The following is a 16,708-nucleotide window of genomic DNA, read 5'->3' as shown; positions in this document are numbered from 1 at the left end:
ACCCAGTCAAGAAAAGATCTATAAATACATCAATATTTGTAAATGGGAATATGGAATATTATTTTGGATATGAAGCTGACAGTCGTTCTTTATCATGTCCTTGAGAAATGTTTGTTGTTCGTTGAGGAGGTTCAATATGATCACTGGATACAGTGCAGTAACGTAACTATCCTGCTGTTATCTCTCCACAACTCGTGAGCTTAGAATGATAAGGTTCTATCTCCGTTTAGGGCAGTTCAGAGATATTGAGCGTCAAAGTTTTTACATTCCATTATGTTTTGTGAGATGGATGTTTTGTGAGATGTTTTGTGAGATGTTTTGTGAGATGTTTTATGAATTACTAACTCAAAAATGTCAACATTTAAAAAATAACACCACACAGGCATTAATAAACACCTAATGGATCAGATTATGTAAAAAACTCAATTTTGACAAAAATTGAGATAGAACCTTATAATTCTAACGTCACGAACTGGCTTTGCAGCTTTCGACTTTGTGGTGATGTCACAGCCCTCTAAGATCCTATCTTCCTAATCTTCTATGTGTGTCAGTGTGTGTCGGTGTCCACGCACACACATGACTAATCTCTCTGTATGTTTGCTATTATTAGATCAGCATTTCCCTTCAGTCAATTAGCTTCTGGCTTCTTGTCACATCATTGGATAGTATACTATTGGATTCTGATGTTTCTCAGATAATAGTTTATCATACGTCGTCATTACGTTTCCCAGTTCTGTACCGTGCCATGCATCCATAACAGCAGATCAAAACAATATTATGCCGACAATGAAGCAACTGTGATGCATGAAACGCTCAAATAAAAGTGAAAAACATTCAAGACACAAGAACATAGTGTTATGGTCGTTTTCTGTCCTATCTTCTTACCGTATCATGTGATGGCATGCTTATGTCTCTCGCTGTGTTACCGTGGCATTGTGACTTGATCGTTACCAAAAAAGTCAACTTCAAAGCAACTTACACAGAGAGCGTTGTACATAGGTTTTCAATAGATTACAGCTGTTTATCAGTCTAGAGACGTGCATGTGTGAGTTAAGTGAGTGTGTGTGTCACAGCATAGCTGTAGTAAGTCTGTCAGTGGTGTTCCTTTGTCTTTCTTTCAAGCATCCCAAGCTACTTGAGAAAGGTTTTTTCACATAGCCTGATTAACCCTGTGTGCATGTGTGTGTGTGTGTGTGTGTGTGTGTGTGTGTGTGTGTGTTTGTCTGTGTGTCTGTGTGTGCATGTGCGTGTGTGCATTTGCTAAGGACAGAACTTCTAGTAACAACACTATGTAAAGATTGTGTTCATAAAGGTGCTTTCTGTGTCGGTTGATACTCTGTGATCAGGTTTTAATCAGCCAGGCAAGAGAACTACCTTCTTAAAGGTATGGTAGCTATACTGTTTATATTGTAGAAGAAAAGGCCTACTCTCAAAGTACTCCAATACCATAAACGTTGTATGTGTGTGTGTCCCAGCCAGGTGTGTATCCCAGAGGCCTTGTTGTCTTGACTGATTCAGTGACTCTGATCATTAAGGGCCATTCTCTTTTCTCCAAGCTGTCACTGTGTGCTTAATGCTTAATGGCTAATCTCTCTCTCTCTCTCTCTCTCTCTCTCTCTCTCTCTCTCTCTCTCTCTCTCTCTCTCTCTCTCTCTCTCTCTCTCCCCCCCCCAGGTGTGTGCCTCCCTCCCCGCGCCCCACCACGGCCCTCACCTGTGTGCTGCGGTGCTTCCCCTGCGAGCCGTCCTGGGCTGGCAGCCCCTTCCTGCACCGCCCCCCCACCCCGCCCAGCAGCACCAACAGCGTGGCCCCTACAGTGACCGCTCCGTCTGCCCTCTCCGCCGTCGCCATGACGCGCTCCAAGACCTTCCAGGCCTACCTCCCCACCTGCCACCGCACCTACAGCTGCATCCACTGCCGAGCGCACCTGGCCAATCACGACGAGCTCATTTCCAAGGTAAACTAACCAATCACAGACCTCTGATTCAGTGAGGTCTTCACCGTGGCGGTGGTTCCTGATAAAAAAGGACAAAGATGGCAGAAGTTGCCAGAATAGATAAGCAAGTACATGTCCTGTGTGTGTGTGTGTGTGTGTGTGTGTGTGTTGTGTTGTGTTGTGTGTGTTGTGTTGTGTTGTGTTGTGTTGTGTTGTGTTGTGTTGTGTGTGTGTGTGTGTGTGTGTATGTGTGTGTTTTGTTGGTGTGCACGAGTGTGCAAAAGTGTGTGTATTGTGTGTGTTTATCTGAGAGTACACTAGTGAGGTCCATATTCAGAATCCTCATCATGGAAACCTTTGGCCCTGCAGGTGTTAAGAACACCACTGGGTCCTGTTAGGATGGAAACCCACTTCCTGTCTGCTCTGGCCCCGTCCAGATTGGCTAGTGCTCAGTGCCTGGTGTGGAACACTTAAGCAATATCACACGAGAGGGAGTGTGTTATACTGAATATCAGCACGGCTGTGATTCGTTCGTAGGTACGAGGCTGCAGGCCTCCATGGGTTCATTGGCATAAACCATGTTTCCAGTAGCGTCTAAAACACACAACCTCACTATTCTGTATAACAGCACGACCTCGAGTGTGATATTGCTTTTATACAACAGTTCTACAGCGCGATTTATTAGTTAACAGTAATAAGCGAGTGCGACAACAGATTATGTTTTGTTTGTTTATTTAATCATAAAAATAAACAAAAAATAGTTCCGCAACTGAACTTCAAATGGACTGTTGCCTAGTAACCTGAACACAAACATGTCGTCTAATTAACGGTCATTTAGTAGAACATCTGTGCGGCGGAGTGATACATATAGTTAAAAGTCCCAGTGCTGTTATACTGTATATCGTGACTCATGGAATACCTCTTGTCCAATAAAAGTACTTGGTCGGAACTAACTGTTGTATAAAGCCGTTTAATGTGCCACACCACCCCACACCTGGAACACTGTGTACCAGGAGCAAACATGAGAAAACCTCTCAATGCTATACCAACATAAGATGCCGTACATGTCTACATGCTGTAACAACATTCAGAAATCTGGGGACTGTTACTGTGTCAACAGAATACGGTACCAGAATAAGGACAGCAATTGAATACTTGAATATTATTATATTATTATATTATATATTATTATTAAGAGGAAAAGTCTGACCAAAAAACAGATGTCTGATAGAGTAGTGTAGATAGAGTAGTGTAGTGTTTTTACCCCCTTACAAAGAAATGAACAGTTGATTTTAACAGTGAGAGACAGAATATCCCTCCCAAAATCCCAGAAAATCCCAATATATGAATATATGAATATATGAATATTGAAAAATGTGAAAATATCTTCTCTGGTGATGCTCTGCCAGGCCTGCATTGCAGCCATCTTCAGTTGTCAGCAATCCAAACGTATCACTTGGCCACGCCCCAAAATAGAAATGGTCCAATCATATCACAGCAAAAGTCACAACAGGCAGAAAACTCGGACAAACAACTCGCTAATATCTGATGGTGAAAAGCTTCTAGACTAAATATTCTGGTCATCTTTAAAAAAAAAAAACATGTCTATTACTTACTTGTAAATCAGAAATTTGAACTCCCGCCATTGTAAGTCATTGAATGTCATTCAGTCACATGTCGGTCAGTCAGTCACTGTCAGTGAAGAATTTGAGCGAGCGTTGTTTGTTTGTCCGAGTTTTCAAAGCTGGCGTGGCTTAGCGATAGGTCTATTGTCCCATTACTTCCACAGGGTACTGTATGTGGATGATGTTTCTCATGCCTTTCTTGCCCTCTCTCTCTCTCTCTCTCTCTCTCTCTCTCTCTCTCTCTCTCTCTCTCTCTCTCTCTCTCTCTCTCTTTCAGTCCTTCCAAGGAAGTCAAGGCAGAGCGTACCTGTTCAACTCAGTGTAAGCATCCTGACAGTCCTCATAGACAGCATTACTACTGTTACACAGACAAAGACGGTTCTTTGTGTGGTCATCAGGTTGTTTGTGCAACACAGATCCATTGATCACTTGATCCAGTGACACCGGCTATCACTTAGTCTCACCCACATTGATAGTGATTCGCTAAAACGCTGCAGCTAGTCTCTCAATGCTTTTGGTCGTGTATCTAGCAAGATAATATACACTATATGGACATGATGACACAATTATGGTCTGGGGCTGTTTTCATGGTTTTGGCTTGGCCCCTTAGGGGGTAGTGGTGGTCTAGTGGATAGTGAGTTGGACTTGTGATCGGAAGGTTGTGAGTTCAAATCCCGCCTGAAACCACACCACTACTAGTGTGCCCTTGAGTAAGGCACTTAGCCCTCAGTTACTCCAGGGGGAATGTCCCTGTAATTCGTAATTGTAAGTCGCTTTGGATAAAAGCGTCTGCTAAATGGCAAAATTAATGAATTAATTATAGTTCCAGTGAAGGGAAATCTTAATGCTACAGCACACAATGCGATTCTAGAGAATTGTATGCTTCCAACATTGTGGCAACAGTTGGTCCATAATGACATGGTTTGCCGAGGTTTGGTCTGGGAGAACTTGACTGGCCTGCACACAGAGCTCTGACCTCAACCCCATCCAACACCTTTGGGATGAATTGGAACGACTGTGTCCTTCTCGCCCAACATCAGTGCCCGACCTCATTAATGCTCTTGTGGCTGAATGGGAGAAAATCCCCACAACCATATTATTCTAAAATCTAGTCGAAAATCTTCCCAGAAGAGTGGAAGCTGTTATAGCAGCAAAGGTGTGACCAACTCCATATTAATGCCCATGGTTTTAGAATGAGAAGTTCAACAAGCACATATGGGTGTGATGTTCGGGTGTCTCAATACTTTTGTCCATGTAGTGTATGTAGACTAGCAATAAGGTTGTCTTCTCAATGTCTGCCTCCTCCTTTCTTCCTCCCAACACCATTTTAACATCCCCTCCGATTCTGTCTCTCATTCTTTCTCTTCTCCTCCTTTCTCTCCTCTCTCTTGGTCCCCCAGGGTGAATGTGGGGTGCGGGCCAGCAGAAGAGAGGGTGCTGTTGACGGGACTGCACGCTGTGGCTGACATCTACTGTGAAAACTGTAAAACCACATTGGGCTGGAAATATGTGAGTGACTGAATAATCAAGTTTAAGTTTATTTCGAACAGCAGTCCAAGTACATGGGGATACAAATGATTTCAAAAATAAAGAAAAAAAATTCCACATGGTTAAGCTGTCCGAAAGGGAATAGGAGGAAGCAACGCTTATTTGTCCTATCCCCATTCACACACTACAGTTACAGTAGCGTAGGTTTAACAAACAACAAACAAAAAAACAATCAGGCTCAATTTTGTCATTCAAATTCAAATACACACAATACAGGATACAAACTATCATACACTAATTTTAGCAAATGGCATGTCCTGTCTCTTCCATGTTGTATCTAGAAAGGATATAATTCTTATACATTCTTTTAAATTGCAGTTCATTAGTACACCTTTGGAGCTTTTCCTCAAGGCCATTCCACAACACAAATAATAATAATATTTATAATAATAATAATAATAATAATAATAACTTTTATTTGTATAGCGTTTTTCCTGCAAACGTTGCAGCTCAAAGTGCTCCAATCATTATATAATCATCATTTAATTATTTAGTCATTTAAAGGCAATATTAAAAAGTTGGGTTTTTAAGTCTTGACTTGAACATGTGCTGAGGTTGCATCCCTAATGTGAACTGGCAGTGCATCCACAATTTGGGTGCATAAAATGAGAATGCAGCCTCACCAAATCTGGTACACAGAGAAAACCAGCGTCAGAATGCACCAACATACTTTATTCATAATGATTTACAGTGGGGGGGCATAACAGTCTCTTAAGTTGAGGTGTCAGAAGGAGTTGGTATCTTGGCGATAGGGGCTTAGAAAGAATGTGACATCCAGGTGATGTGTAGTGTTCACAATTTTGATATACCATCATCGTTGAATATGCTTGTATTGAAAAATACCCTGTAGAACGCAGATATTCTGTTATGAATCCCAGAAATGTCTCACTGTAGCTAGGCACTGAAACTAAATGAGAGAGTTGGTGCACACACACACACATGATGAACACACACACACTCACACACAGACATGATGAACACACACACACTCACACACATGATGAACACACACACACTCACACACATGATGATGGGCTGCTCTGTTACTGGTGTTCCTGGCTCCGTTTGTGGGTTAACTCGTATAGTCGGTGTGTTTGTTTGTGTGTGTGTGTGTGTGTGTGTGTGTGTGTGTGTGTGTGTGTGTGAGTGTGTGTGTGTGTGTGTGTGTGTGTGTGTGTGTGTGTGTGTGTGTGTGTGTGTGTGAGGTCAGGAAGGAGACACTGGCAGCGTGCGGCCTCATAGTGGTTTATAGCACTGCCACCTGGGAGAGGTTATTAATGTCCCTCCCAAAGGCCTGATGATGCTTCTGTCTTTCTGTCACACTGCCAAAGATGCTGCTGACCTGGTACACTTATACACACACACACACACAAACTCACACACCAACGCGTGTGTGCACACACTTGTATATACACACATACACGCACGCACACACACACACACACACACAGTGCATTTAGGATTAAGATAAAACAACTTAAAGATTACATTTGACCCTAGATGGAAAAGTCAGACATTCATGAAAACGCCCCAATTGTATCCATTCGCTGGTGTCTGACTGACTCTCTCTCTCTCTCTCTCTCCCTCCCTCCCTCCCTCCCTCCCTCTCTCTCTCTCTCTCTCTCTCTCTGTCTCTCTCCCTCTCTCTCTCTCTCTCTCCCTCCCTCCCTCCCTCCCTCCCTCTCTCTCTCTCTCTCTCTCTCCCTCTCTCTCTCTCTCCCTCCCTCCCTCCCTCCCCCCCTCTCTCTCTCTCTCTCTCTCTCTCTCTCTCAGGAGCATGCGTTTGAGAGCAGTCAGAAGTACAAGGAGGGGAAGTTCATCATCGAGCTGGCCCACATGATCAAGGACAACGGCTGGGACTGAGTGGGCGGGGCCCAGGGTGGTGGAGGCGTGGCTTAGCAGTTGGGCGTGTGACTCAGTGTTGGACTCACGTACGAGGTTTACTGTTTGCCCCATCCACCTGATATACAGCTTCTTTACCCCCCAGGCATACAAATACAGGTGTGTGTGTGCGTGTGCGTGTGCGTGCATGTGAGAGATAGAGAGAGAGAGAGAGAGATAGAGAGAGAGAGAGAGAGAGATTCAGAATGAAAGAGACATTGCATGTCTGAGAGAAACTAGATCACCTCCAGACGACTGCATACTGTATATATTGTAGATATGCTGCTCACACACATTAATGTATGCACACACACACACACACACACACACTCACACTGTTGCACAGAGAAGCGTTCATATTCACCTTCAGCATGTTGACGCTTGACCTGGAATGGACAGAACCCTACAGGTTAGAGGTCATGGGCCATGTGTCCCTCTGGGGTGAATCACCATGGCGATGGACAGAAAAGGCTGGACCCCAGTCCCAACACCCCAGCCAGGCTCACGTCTGCACATCAACCTGGTTCTTACCACAATCTCTCAACCACTTGCTTGGAACCACCCCCCCCCCCCCACCCCCCCGTCCAAAAACTCCCTTCAATCAAATCAGCACCTTATTATTTGAGATATGAAACCGAGACTGATCTGAAATCAAACTTGCTTGACTTTCATCCGAAAGAGAAACATCATTTTGCTGTTCTTAGATTTTTTTTTTTACATTTATTTGAGCACGTGTTTAAGTTATTCAATGTATTTATTAAGTAAGTGGGTCTTGTTTTGGGGGACAATCCCTCCACACCCATGTTGAAAGGTAGCAGCTTTTGTGGTTCCCCCCCCCTTCTCCACTTCTACCAATGGTAGCAAATCTTACAAATGAGGTCACTCACGTTGTGTTGTCCTTTTGCCTTTCTGAGTATGCTATTGTTATGACCGTCCTTGAATGTTTTACTGTAATGTTGGTGTGTGCAAGGTACAATAGCAGAATACGAGAGTAAACCTTTCACCTGGGCAAAGGGAGAGAGAAACAGTTAGCATTTTAGCATATTTTCATTAAGTGGTGATACTTCATGAGGTATTAGGATGAGGTTGCCCCTAGAAACTGGTCTACGGTCAGTTTTTTTACGTCTGTCCTGCTAATGTTTAACTTTGCGGACTTGTGGAGGGAAAGCCGATCCTAGATCTGTGTGCCTTAAGGCAACTTCCACTTGGAGCCCACTGCAAAAGCTAAGCAGGTTTACTCACAGGTTTTTTTTTTTTTTTTTTGCTCAAAGCAGTTTGCTGCACATATTCACTTATTGAACTGGATTGCCAGTGCAGTCACACAAATGACTACACTGATGTATCCATCCTACATGGGGATCAGTGGACCGGTGTAGTTGCTACTCTAAACTGGTGCTTGTGAACAGACAGCCTATCTCTCAAGCTATGAAGTTATCTTGTTGCCCAGTACTCTCCTCCACTGCGTCCTTGCTTGTTTGTTTTGTTCATAAATGTTTCTTTCTTTCTTTCTTTCCTTTTTTATTTATTTTTTATTTTTTACAACATCTGAGAATTACACACAATTAAAATGTATATTCTCAAGTCTGGAACATGAGAACCAATTGACAGCCACATAATGTCACTGACGGTGGAAGTACCCAACCAGGGTCTCAAATGTCCCAGGACAACAACCAAAGACTCTCCCACAACAATGAGTTGACCAAACAATGTATCAGCAGATTGTATGAGCTTGTATGAGGAAATGACCGAATGAAGGATTGTGATTGGCTGAAAGCCACTGTTGGAGCTGGCCTTTCTCTGTGAGATAATGCATTGTTTGGTTCAGACAATTACAATGTTAATACCTGTATATTCACTATGAACATAAACATTATATTGCTATAAACTGTATTTCACCATGTAAATAGCCATATTCAATGTTTTATTTATTTAGCATTTATTCAATTGATGATTATTTTAGTGTATGCTCTGCTGTCTGTCTTGGGGCCCCCTCGCGGGACAGTTAGATTTCCTACTTTTTTACTATTTGAAAATGTTAACATTTTAGTGTCTTTTTGTAAAAGAAGGAAGTATGATGGCAATATATGGGGACTCAATAAAGATTCTCATTTGATCGATCTGAAGTGGAGGTCAAAGTATGGTTTATGTTAGCCTGGTTGCCACTTTGTTTCTACTTAAGGCAGCTGTCGTTGGTTGGTAAGGAGGATAATAAAGGAGTTGGCTAAAGTGAAAAACAATCTGGCAATCAGGCTTGGTTGATACTTCTGAATTCACTTCTACTTGCTATGATAACAGCATGGACAAACGTCACTGTCACTACCTCAGACTGTTAGACTGTTCCATCATGTGTATGATTAGGTTGGGGTTTGACTATCTGAAGGGGTATTAGCCTCAGCTGGTCGTCATCACCAGGCCCTCCATTGTGTCTGGGTCTCCCCCTCTATCTCGGCCGCAGCAGATGGTGGAACAAGGTCTCCTAGCAACTGGGTTCCAGGGGCAACGGTGTGAATGGTTGGCATTAGTGTTCCCTGGTTGGGTAATACAGAGCATTATGGCAACTTGCCACTGTAAAATTGTGGGTTGCCACCCCCCCCAACTAGATGAATTAGAGTCAATGTGTGTGTGTTATTTGCTTTTGTGCTAAGATCAGAACGTTGAAAGTAATGGATTGAAATGTCATATACCCCTGGACGGGACTCCAACAAAAGACAACATGATGTACATCACACACATTATTTATTTTTTTACAGTTTTTAATAGAACTGAAAAACGATTTGACTCTATCAGCAACACTACCAGCGTATTAAGATCTTGTTACTCTAACCCATATGCAGTCATTCAATTCCTAACTCAATCTCAAACACACACAAATACACTTTGAGTCATACACAATGAACAGTGCCGGGCCTTTCACATGGTTCTCTATGAGAGTCCTTCATAAGCAGTGAAAGCACTGTTTCCTCTGCAGCTGCTAGTCTATTTTCTTTGGTCCTGGACTCAGAAAAACCACATGTGCTATTTAGTCTGCAGGCCGAATGGGTGCCGTGGAGTTGGCTTTTTGGGAACGAGTGAACATATGCATGAAAGGGATTTGTTTGGGGGATGGGTGCAGGGGATATGCCTTTAATTCAGTACAGTAGAGTGTGTGTGTGTGTATGTGTGTGTGTGTGTGTGTGTGTGTGTGTGTGTGTGCACGTGCGTGTGTGTGAGTGTGTGTGTGTGTGTGCGCGCGTGTGTGTGTGTGCGCGTGTGTGTGTGTGTGTGTGCGCGCGTGTGTGTGTGTCCATGTGTGTGTGTGTGTGTGTGTGTGTGTGTGTGTGTGTGTGTGTAACTGAGGCAGAACACTGGTTGAGGATGAGGTATTATGGGAGGATGGGGTTAGGTGGGGTTTATGTCAGGGTGGGCATACACTGTGGTTCAGGATGACAGAGGAAGCGTTAATTGCTGGAACATTCTCAGATATGTGACGTTGGTCAAAGTCCCCCATCCAGCCAAACCCACAGCTGCTAAAAATAACAGCCTCATGCAGCTTTCCCACCCCACCACTCAAACATGAATAACACACATAAAGACATACACATTAAAACACAAACACACACACACAGTGCTCCATACACCCTGAGAGCTACCACCACAGCAAAAAAAATGACACTTAGCAAAGTTCAAGGCAAAGTAGTCATACAAACACAAGCCCTACAGTCATGGTACAGACAGCCCCTCTCTCAAAGCCTTTAACCACCATCTCTCAGCTGGCCCAGGGGTCCTTCCTATACAAAGGCTTGTTGTGAATGAACAAACACATGGCATCCATGTCAATTCAACTAATATTACAATTCAACCAGACTAAATTCACTCTGCACAGATCGGATGGCACATATCATCTCCTATGAGATTAAAAGAGAGTAATAAACACATTTGATGACCAAAAAGGTACAGTGGGGAAGATCCAATGATTTTGTGAGTTTACCCCCTTACAAAGAAATGAACAGTCTATCGTTTTAATGGTAGGTTCATTTTAACAGTGAGAGACAGAATATAACAAATATTCCCAGAAAATCACATTATATGACTTTTTGAAAAAATGTGTGTTTTATTGAGTAAAATAAGTATTTCACCCCCTACCAAGCATCTTGGTGAGAAGGAGAATACTGTCGGTGCAATTATTCGAAAATGTAAGAAACATGAATTGACCATCAATCTCCCTCGGTCTGGGGCTCCACGCAAGATCTCACCTTGTGGGGTGATGTTGATCATGAGAAAGGTGAGGGATCAACCCAGAACTACACGGGAGGAGCTTGTTAATGATCTCAAGGCAGCTGGGACCACAGTCACCAAGATTGAAAGGATTGAAATCCTGTAGCGCCCGCAAGGTCCCCCTGCTCAAGAGCACCTGGATGATTCAGAGGAGGGTTGGGAGAAAGTGCTGTGGTCAGATGAGACCAAAATCGAGCTCTTTGGCATCAACTCGACTCGCCGTGTTTGGAGGAGGAAAAATACTGACTTTGACCCCAAGAACACCATCCCCACCGTCAAGCATGGCGGTGGAAACATTATGCTTTGGGGCTGTTTCTCTGCTAAGCCGACAGGACGACTTCACCGCATCGAGGGGAGGATGAACGGGGCCATGTACCATGAAATCTTGGGTGAGATCCTCCTTCCCTCAGCCAGGACACTGAAAATGGGTCGTGGATGGGTGTTCCAGCATGACAATGACCCAAAACATACGGCTAAGGCAACAAAGGAGTGGCTCAAGAAGAAGCACATTAAGGTCATGGAGTGGCCTAGTCAGTCTCTGGACCTTAATCCCATAGAAAATATGTGGAGGGAGCTGAAGCTTCGAGTTGCCAAGCGCCAACCTCCAACCTTAAGGATTTGGAGAGGAGCTGCAAAGAGGAGTGGGCCAAAATCCCTCCTGGAATCTGCGCAAACTAGGTGACCAACTACAAGAAACGTCTGACCGCTGTGCTTGCCAACAAGGGTTTCTCCACCAAGTACTGAGTCATATTTTGCTAGGGGGTGAAATACTTATTTTACTCAATAAAACACAAATCATTTTTCAAAATTCATATAGCCTAATGTGATTTTCTGGGATTTTTAAATATATATTCTGTCTCTCACTGTTAAAATGAAACTCTTGGCCAGATCTTCATTGAAAATGAGAATTTGTTCTCAATTGATTTTATCTGGTTAAATAAAGGTAAAAATACATAAATTAATAAATTAAATAAATTCCCCTGATTTATATTGATTTGTCTTCCTCCTGGTGAACGGTTTGTTGTGTAAATGAATCAGAAAACATCTAAATATAGCTGCAGTAAAAATGTGAAAGTAATGTGTATGGTGTGCCCACCCTCTCCCTCGGGCACTCAAAGGGAAAAGCCAAACCCATCACAGTGATTTAGCGCTGTTTTCCCCCTGGATTACATGTTGTAATCTCTCTCATTGGTTTCAGATTATACAGATTGAGATGGAAGCAGTGGCTGAATCAATCTGTGTGTGTGTGTGTGTGTGTGTGTGTGTGTGTGTGTGTGTGTGTGTGTGTGTGTGTGTGTGTGTGTGCGTGCGTGCGTGTGTGTGTGTGCGTGCGTGCGTGTGTGTGCATACGCTCATATCTGAGTGTTTTTGTGGGTGTGCTCTGCACTTGAGTGTGTGTTTGTGTGTGTGTGTGTGTGTGTGTGTGTCTGTCTGTGTGTGTGTGTGTGTGTGTGTGTGTGTGTGTGTGTGTGTGCGTGTGTGCGTGTGTGTGTGTGTGTGCGTGTGTGTGTGTGTGTGTGTGTGTGTGTGTGTGCCTGCAGTGATTGTGTGAGCAAAGGTAGAAGCTCCGGGGTTGGAGAGAGAGCCATGAAAGGTGCTCATTGTTCAATACTGTAACCATGACTAAGAGATGTACAGTGAGGTGCAGTCAAAATACCTTTTACAATTAATATCTAAGTGAAAACAAGCCAACCTAACCTCCAAATGGTACAAAGTTAAACATGACACATTTAATCACATTTTAAAGCAAGATTAATTTTTATTTTTACTTTTTACAGTTTCAAGGAAAAAGGCCTTGTGCAAAAGTTTGGGAACCCTGTCAGCTAGTACTTTGTAACTCCTCCTCTGGCAACTAGAACAGCTTGCAAACGCTTCCTGTAGCCAGCCAAGAGTCTTTACATTCTTGTTTTGGGAATTTTTCCTCATTCTTCCTGGCAGAACACCTGAAATAATCTTCAGCCTTCTTGCATTGCATGTTTGAGATCTCTCCACAGATTTTCAATAATATTCAAGTCTGAGGACTGTGATGGCCATTCCAAAACCTTAATCCGTATTTCCTGGAGATACTTCATGGTTGATTTTGAGGTATTCTTCGGGTCATTGTCTTGCTGGAATACCCAACCTCTCTTCAACTTCAATTTCTGGACCGACCTTCGAACTTCGAACTTAGACCTTCGAACTTAAATTAGCCTCTATAATGTCTTGATATTTGGTGGAATCCATTCTTCCTTCCATCCACGCAATATTGCCTGTGCCCCCAGCTGCTACACAACCCCAAAGCATAATGGACCCACCTCCATGCTTAACAGTTGGCAAGATGTTCTTCTCTACAAATGCTTCTCCCTTTCTTCTCCAAACATACCTTCTTTGGTTGTGGCCAAAAAGAAAATGTTTTGTTTCGTCAGTCCAAAGCACATTGTTAGGCTTCATGTCTCTCAAGGTTTTCTTTTGCATACTTCAGACGCTTAATTTTGTGTTGAGGTCGTAGGGAAGGCTTCTTTCTGGCAACTCTGCCATGTAGGTCTTTGTTGTTTAAGCTAACAACTAGACCGGTGTCTGCTACTCTTTTTTGCAGCTCTTTTGCAGTGATGTGTGGGTTCGTCTGAGCATTTCTCACCAGATCTCTATCTGAAAAATGTCTTGGTCTTCCAGTTCTTGCCTTGACTTCAATTGTTCCATTTATTTTCCATTTTCTGATCATGTTACTGACAGTGGAAATGGGTAGTTTGAAACGTTGCAAGAGGTTTTTGTAGCCTTCTCCTTGATGGTGGAAGTGAACTATCTTGATTCTGACATCCTTGGACAACTGTTTAGAGGAACCCATGGTTTTTAACACCAGACAAAACAGCCACCGCAGTCGGATACTTTAGAAGGCATGGAGTTACTTCAGAATATATAGTTCAACCCTGGAATTATATTCACCTGACTCATTGAAGCCCTAACGAGTAAGTCACCTTGGTCTGGGCCTTAGTAATCATCTTCTCAAAAGGTAACAACGAATAATCCAAAAGGGTTCCCAAATTCCCCTTTTCCCTTTTTTATCATTTAAAAACTTCAAATAAAAAGAAACCTTGCTTTAAAATGTGCAGAAAGGTGTCATGTTTAACTTTGTAGCATTTAGTGTTCAGGTTTGCTTTCAATCACTTGGAGATTAATTGTAACAGACATTTAAACCAGGGGTGCCCACATTTTTGCACCTCACTGTATATGACTGGTACGTGAGATATAATAGTGCATCCACAAAGTACTGTTTCACTGAGTTAGTAAGGAACAGAGAAGGCCAGTGTGTTAGGGTTAGGGTTAGAGGTATATGTCATGACAGTGTTGGGGTGGTGGGGTGATGTCTCAGAGAAGGGAGCATTGTCTCTCGCTTCACTGAAGTATGAGGCATCAACGCGAATACAAAGGGTTAAACTTGACCAGACCGATGTAGACTATATGATTTCAGAGAATACCTGCTTTGTAAATATGGAGTTTATATCTGCATCTTGCTTTCACCTCTGGTGATACACTGGACAAACATCCGGGAACTCCTTATGTGGCTAACTTAGCAAATTCCCAAAGCTTTTTATTTTCAATTTACAGTGGAATGTAAAGAAGTTGAGTTGCTGACTATTGGAAAATACAGTATCCCTAGATATATTTAAATATATTGAAAAGTAATTGAAAGTTAAAGGTGCAATATGTAGCTTTTTCTCCTTGAAAATGTCACTAAATAAACATGTTGAATCATTACTCACAGTATGATCCCTTAGCAGTCTGTGATGTACACCTATCCAAAATGTTTGGGATGTTTCTGGACGTCTCCAACGTGCCATGGGTGTGTAACCTGTGACTTGCGTGTGTGTGGCTCTTTGGCAACCTACTGCCTGGAAGCCACAAGCATTTCTCAGTGCTGGAAACCAACCTAAGTAACAGTAGTCTTCGCCAGCATATTTGTAACATGTATTCTGATGATTTTTCCTAGTAAACAGCCTGTTTGATATTATATATTGTTTTGTTTGAGGAATGAAGGAATTTGTTTGAAACTTTTTGTTTGAATTTGTTTGGTTTAGTGAATGCGAGTGTTTCCGCAAAAGCTCCCTGCCAGTGACGTTACTCATCTCCACATTGTGCTGTACTCTTCCAAGTGTACTGCTTTCAATGCTGTATTTAAAATGTACCATTCAAAAGGTTTATAATAATGTATCAAACTGCAATAGATGCCTGGGGAAATCTTATAACACCCGTTGCACAACATAAATATAATACAACTATTCCAACTAGTTGTTGATGAAACTGTGGACATAAATGTGAATGGTGTGCAAAGCCCTCTCCAGTTATGAGGGCATTCTGGGATAATGGAATCCTTATATGAATGTCAACATTTCATAAATCCAGTAAACCTGCTCCTTGAAACTCCCCCTGTAACCCCACCCAGTGAGGCGTCTAGATATACATAATTTATATTTAGAATATGTCAAATGTGTGCTCTAATGTGAATGACAAAGAAATGGCTTAGCCCACAAACACCAGAAATGAACACATGGAAAGAACATTTATGAGGTATACCGAATGGAATTAATAACAAATGTTATGTTATGTTCTATCTAGAGTAAAATAAGGGCCTAACAGTATAGAGAGAGTGCTGAATGTAGGTGCATTGCAACACAATAATGCTAATAAACAGAACTAAAATGCAAGAATAGTTATTGGCTGTAAGTGTACAAAAAGATTCAAATGCAATGGACAAGTCAGTGCAAGTCCTTCAAGCTGTAGTCCTTCAGCTTCTTTTGTCCTTCTTCACTTAAATGCTTCACTGAATAATGGTCAAATAGTTGTTTCTCACTGATAAGGCAAAATGGTATAAATAAGTGATCATTAAGTCATAACAAATTCACATGTATTATGGAAATTATATTAGTACTCTCCTCATGTCATACTCTGGTCCATATTGATACATTCTTTTGACTTTCTCAAGGGAAACAGAGTGTAACCAGGGAGTAGCTAAAAGGACTGTAGGATTTAGGAAGGGGCTGGTTATCTAACTAACTCTAAGCTAAATAGGCAGTGTAGGAGGATACAGGCAGGGGGCGCCAGCAAACCGTTAGACTAGCAGTTACTATCGTTAGCATTAGCATGGGAATTAGCATTAGCATTAACATTGGAATTAGCATTAGCATTAGCCTTGGAATTAGCATTAGCATTAGCCTTGGAATTAGCATTAGCATACAAACAACTAACACACGGTAACGGTATCACATATGAACAACACATTTATTTACATAACTGATGTATACATCCCCAGATATATACATTCCCTCCCCGCCGGCCACACACACACTCAATCACTCACTCATAGTATCTGGCCTGAACAGGCTTATAGTCCCGGACTGTGGTGCGCGTTGAGGCCTGGTTGGATGGCATGTGCGTCGAGGAAGGTAGCAGACAAAAGGGGGGGGGGTGACGTAGCAACGCGGAGGGA

The 16,708-nt window shown here is 42.5% G+C and overlaps 1 protein-coding gene across 1 annotated transcript; it reads left to right on the top strand.

Moving 5' to 3' along the window:
- Positions 1 to 1,849: 1,849 nt before the first annotated feature.
- Positions 1,850 to 6,972, top strand: ypel2a (yippee-like 2a; the record flags this gene model as incomplete). The annotated part of the gene is made up of 4 exons (XM_080549852.1): positions 1,850 to 1,957; positions 3,839 to 3,882; positions 4,962 to 5,070; positions 6,883 to 6,972. The coding sequence occupies 4 exons, from the start codon at positions 1,850 to 1,852 to the stop codon at positions 6,970 to 6,972; spliced, it is 351 nt and encodes a 116-aa protein (XP_080405978.1).
- Positions 6,973 to 16,708: the final 9,736 nt, after the last annotated feature.

The sequence above is a fragment of the Nansenia antarctica genome (genome assembly GCF_963989245.1).
Source record: "Nansenia antarctica genome assembly, chromosome: 20".
NCBI classification, from domain to species: domain Eukaryota; kingdom Metazoa; phylum Chordata; class Actinopteri; order Argentiniformes; family Microstomatidae; genus Nansenia; species Nansenia antarctica.
This window is presented reverse-complemented; position numbering and strand designations above follow the sequence as displayed.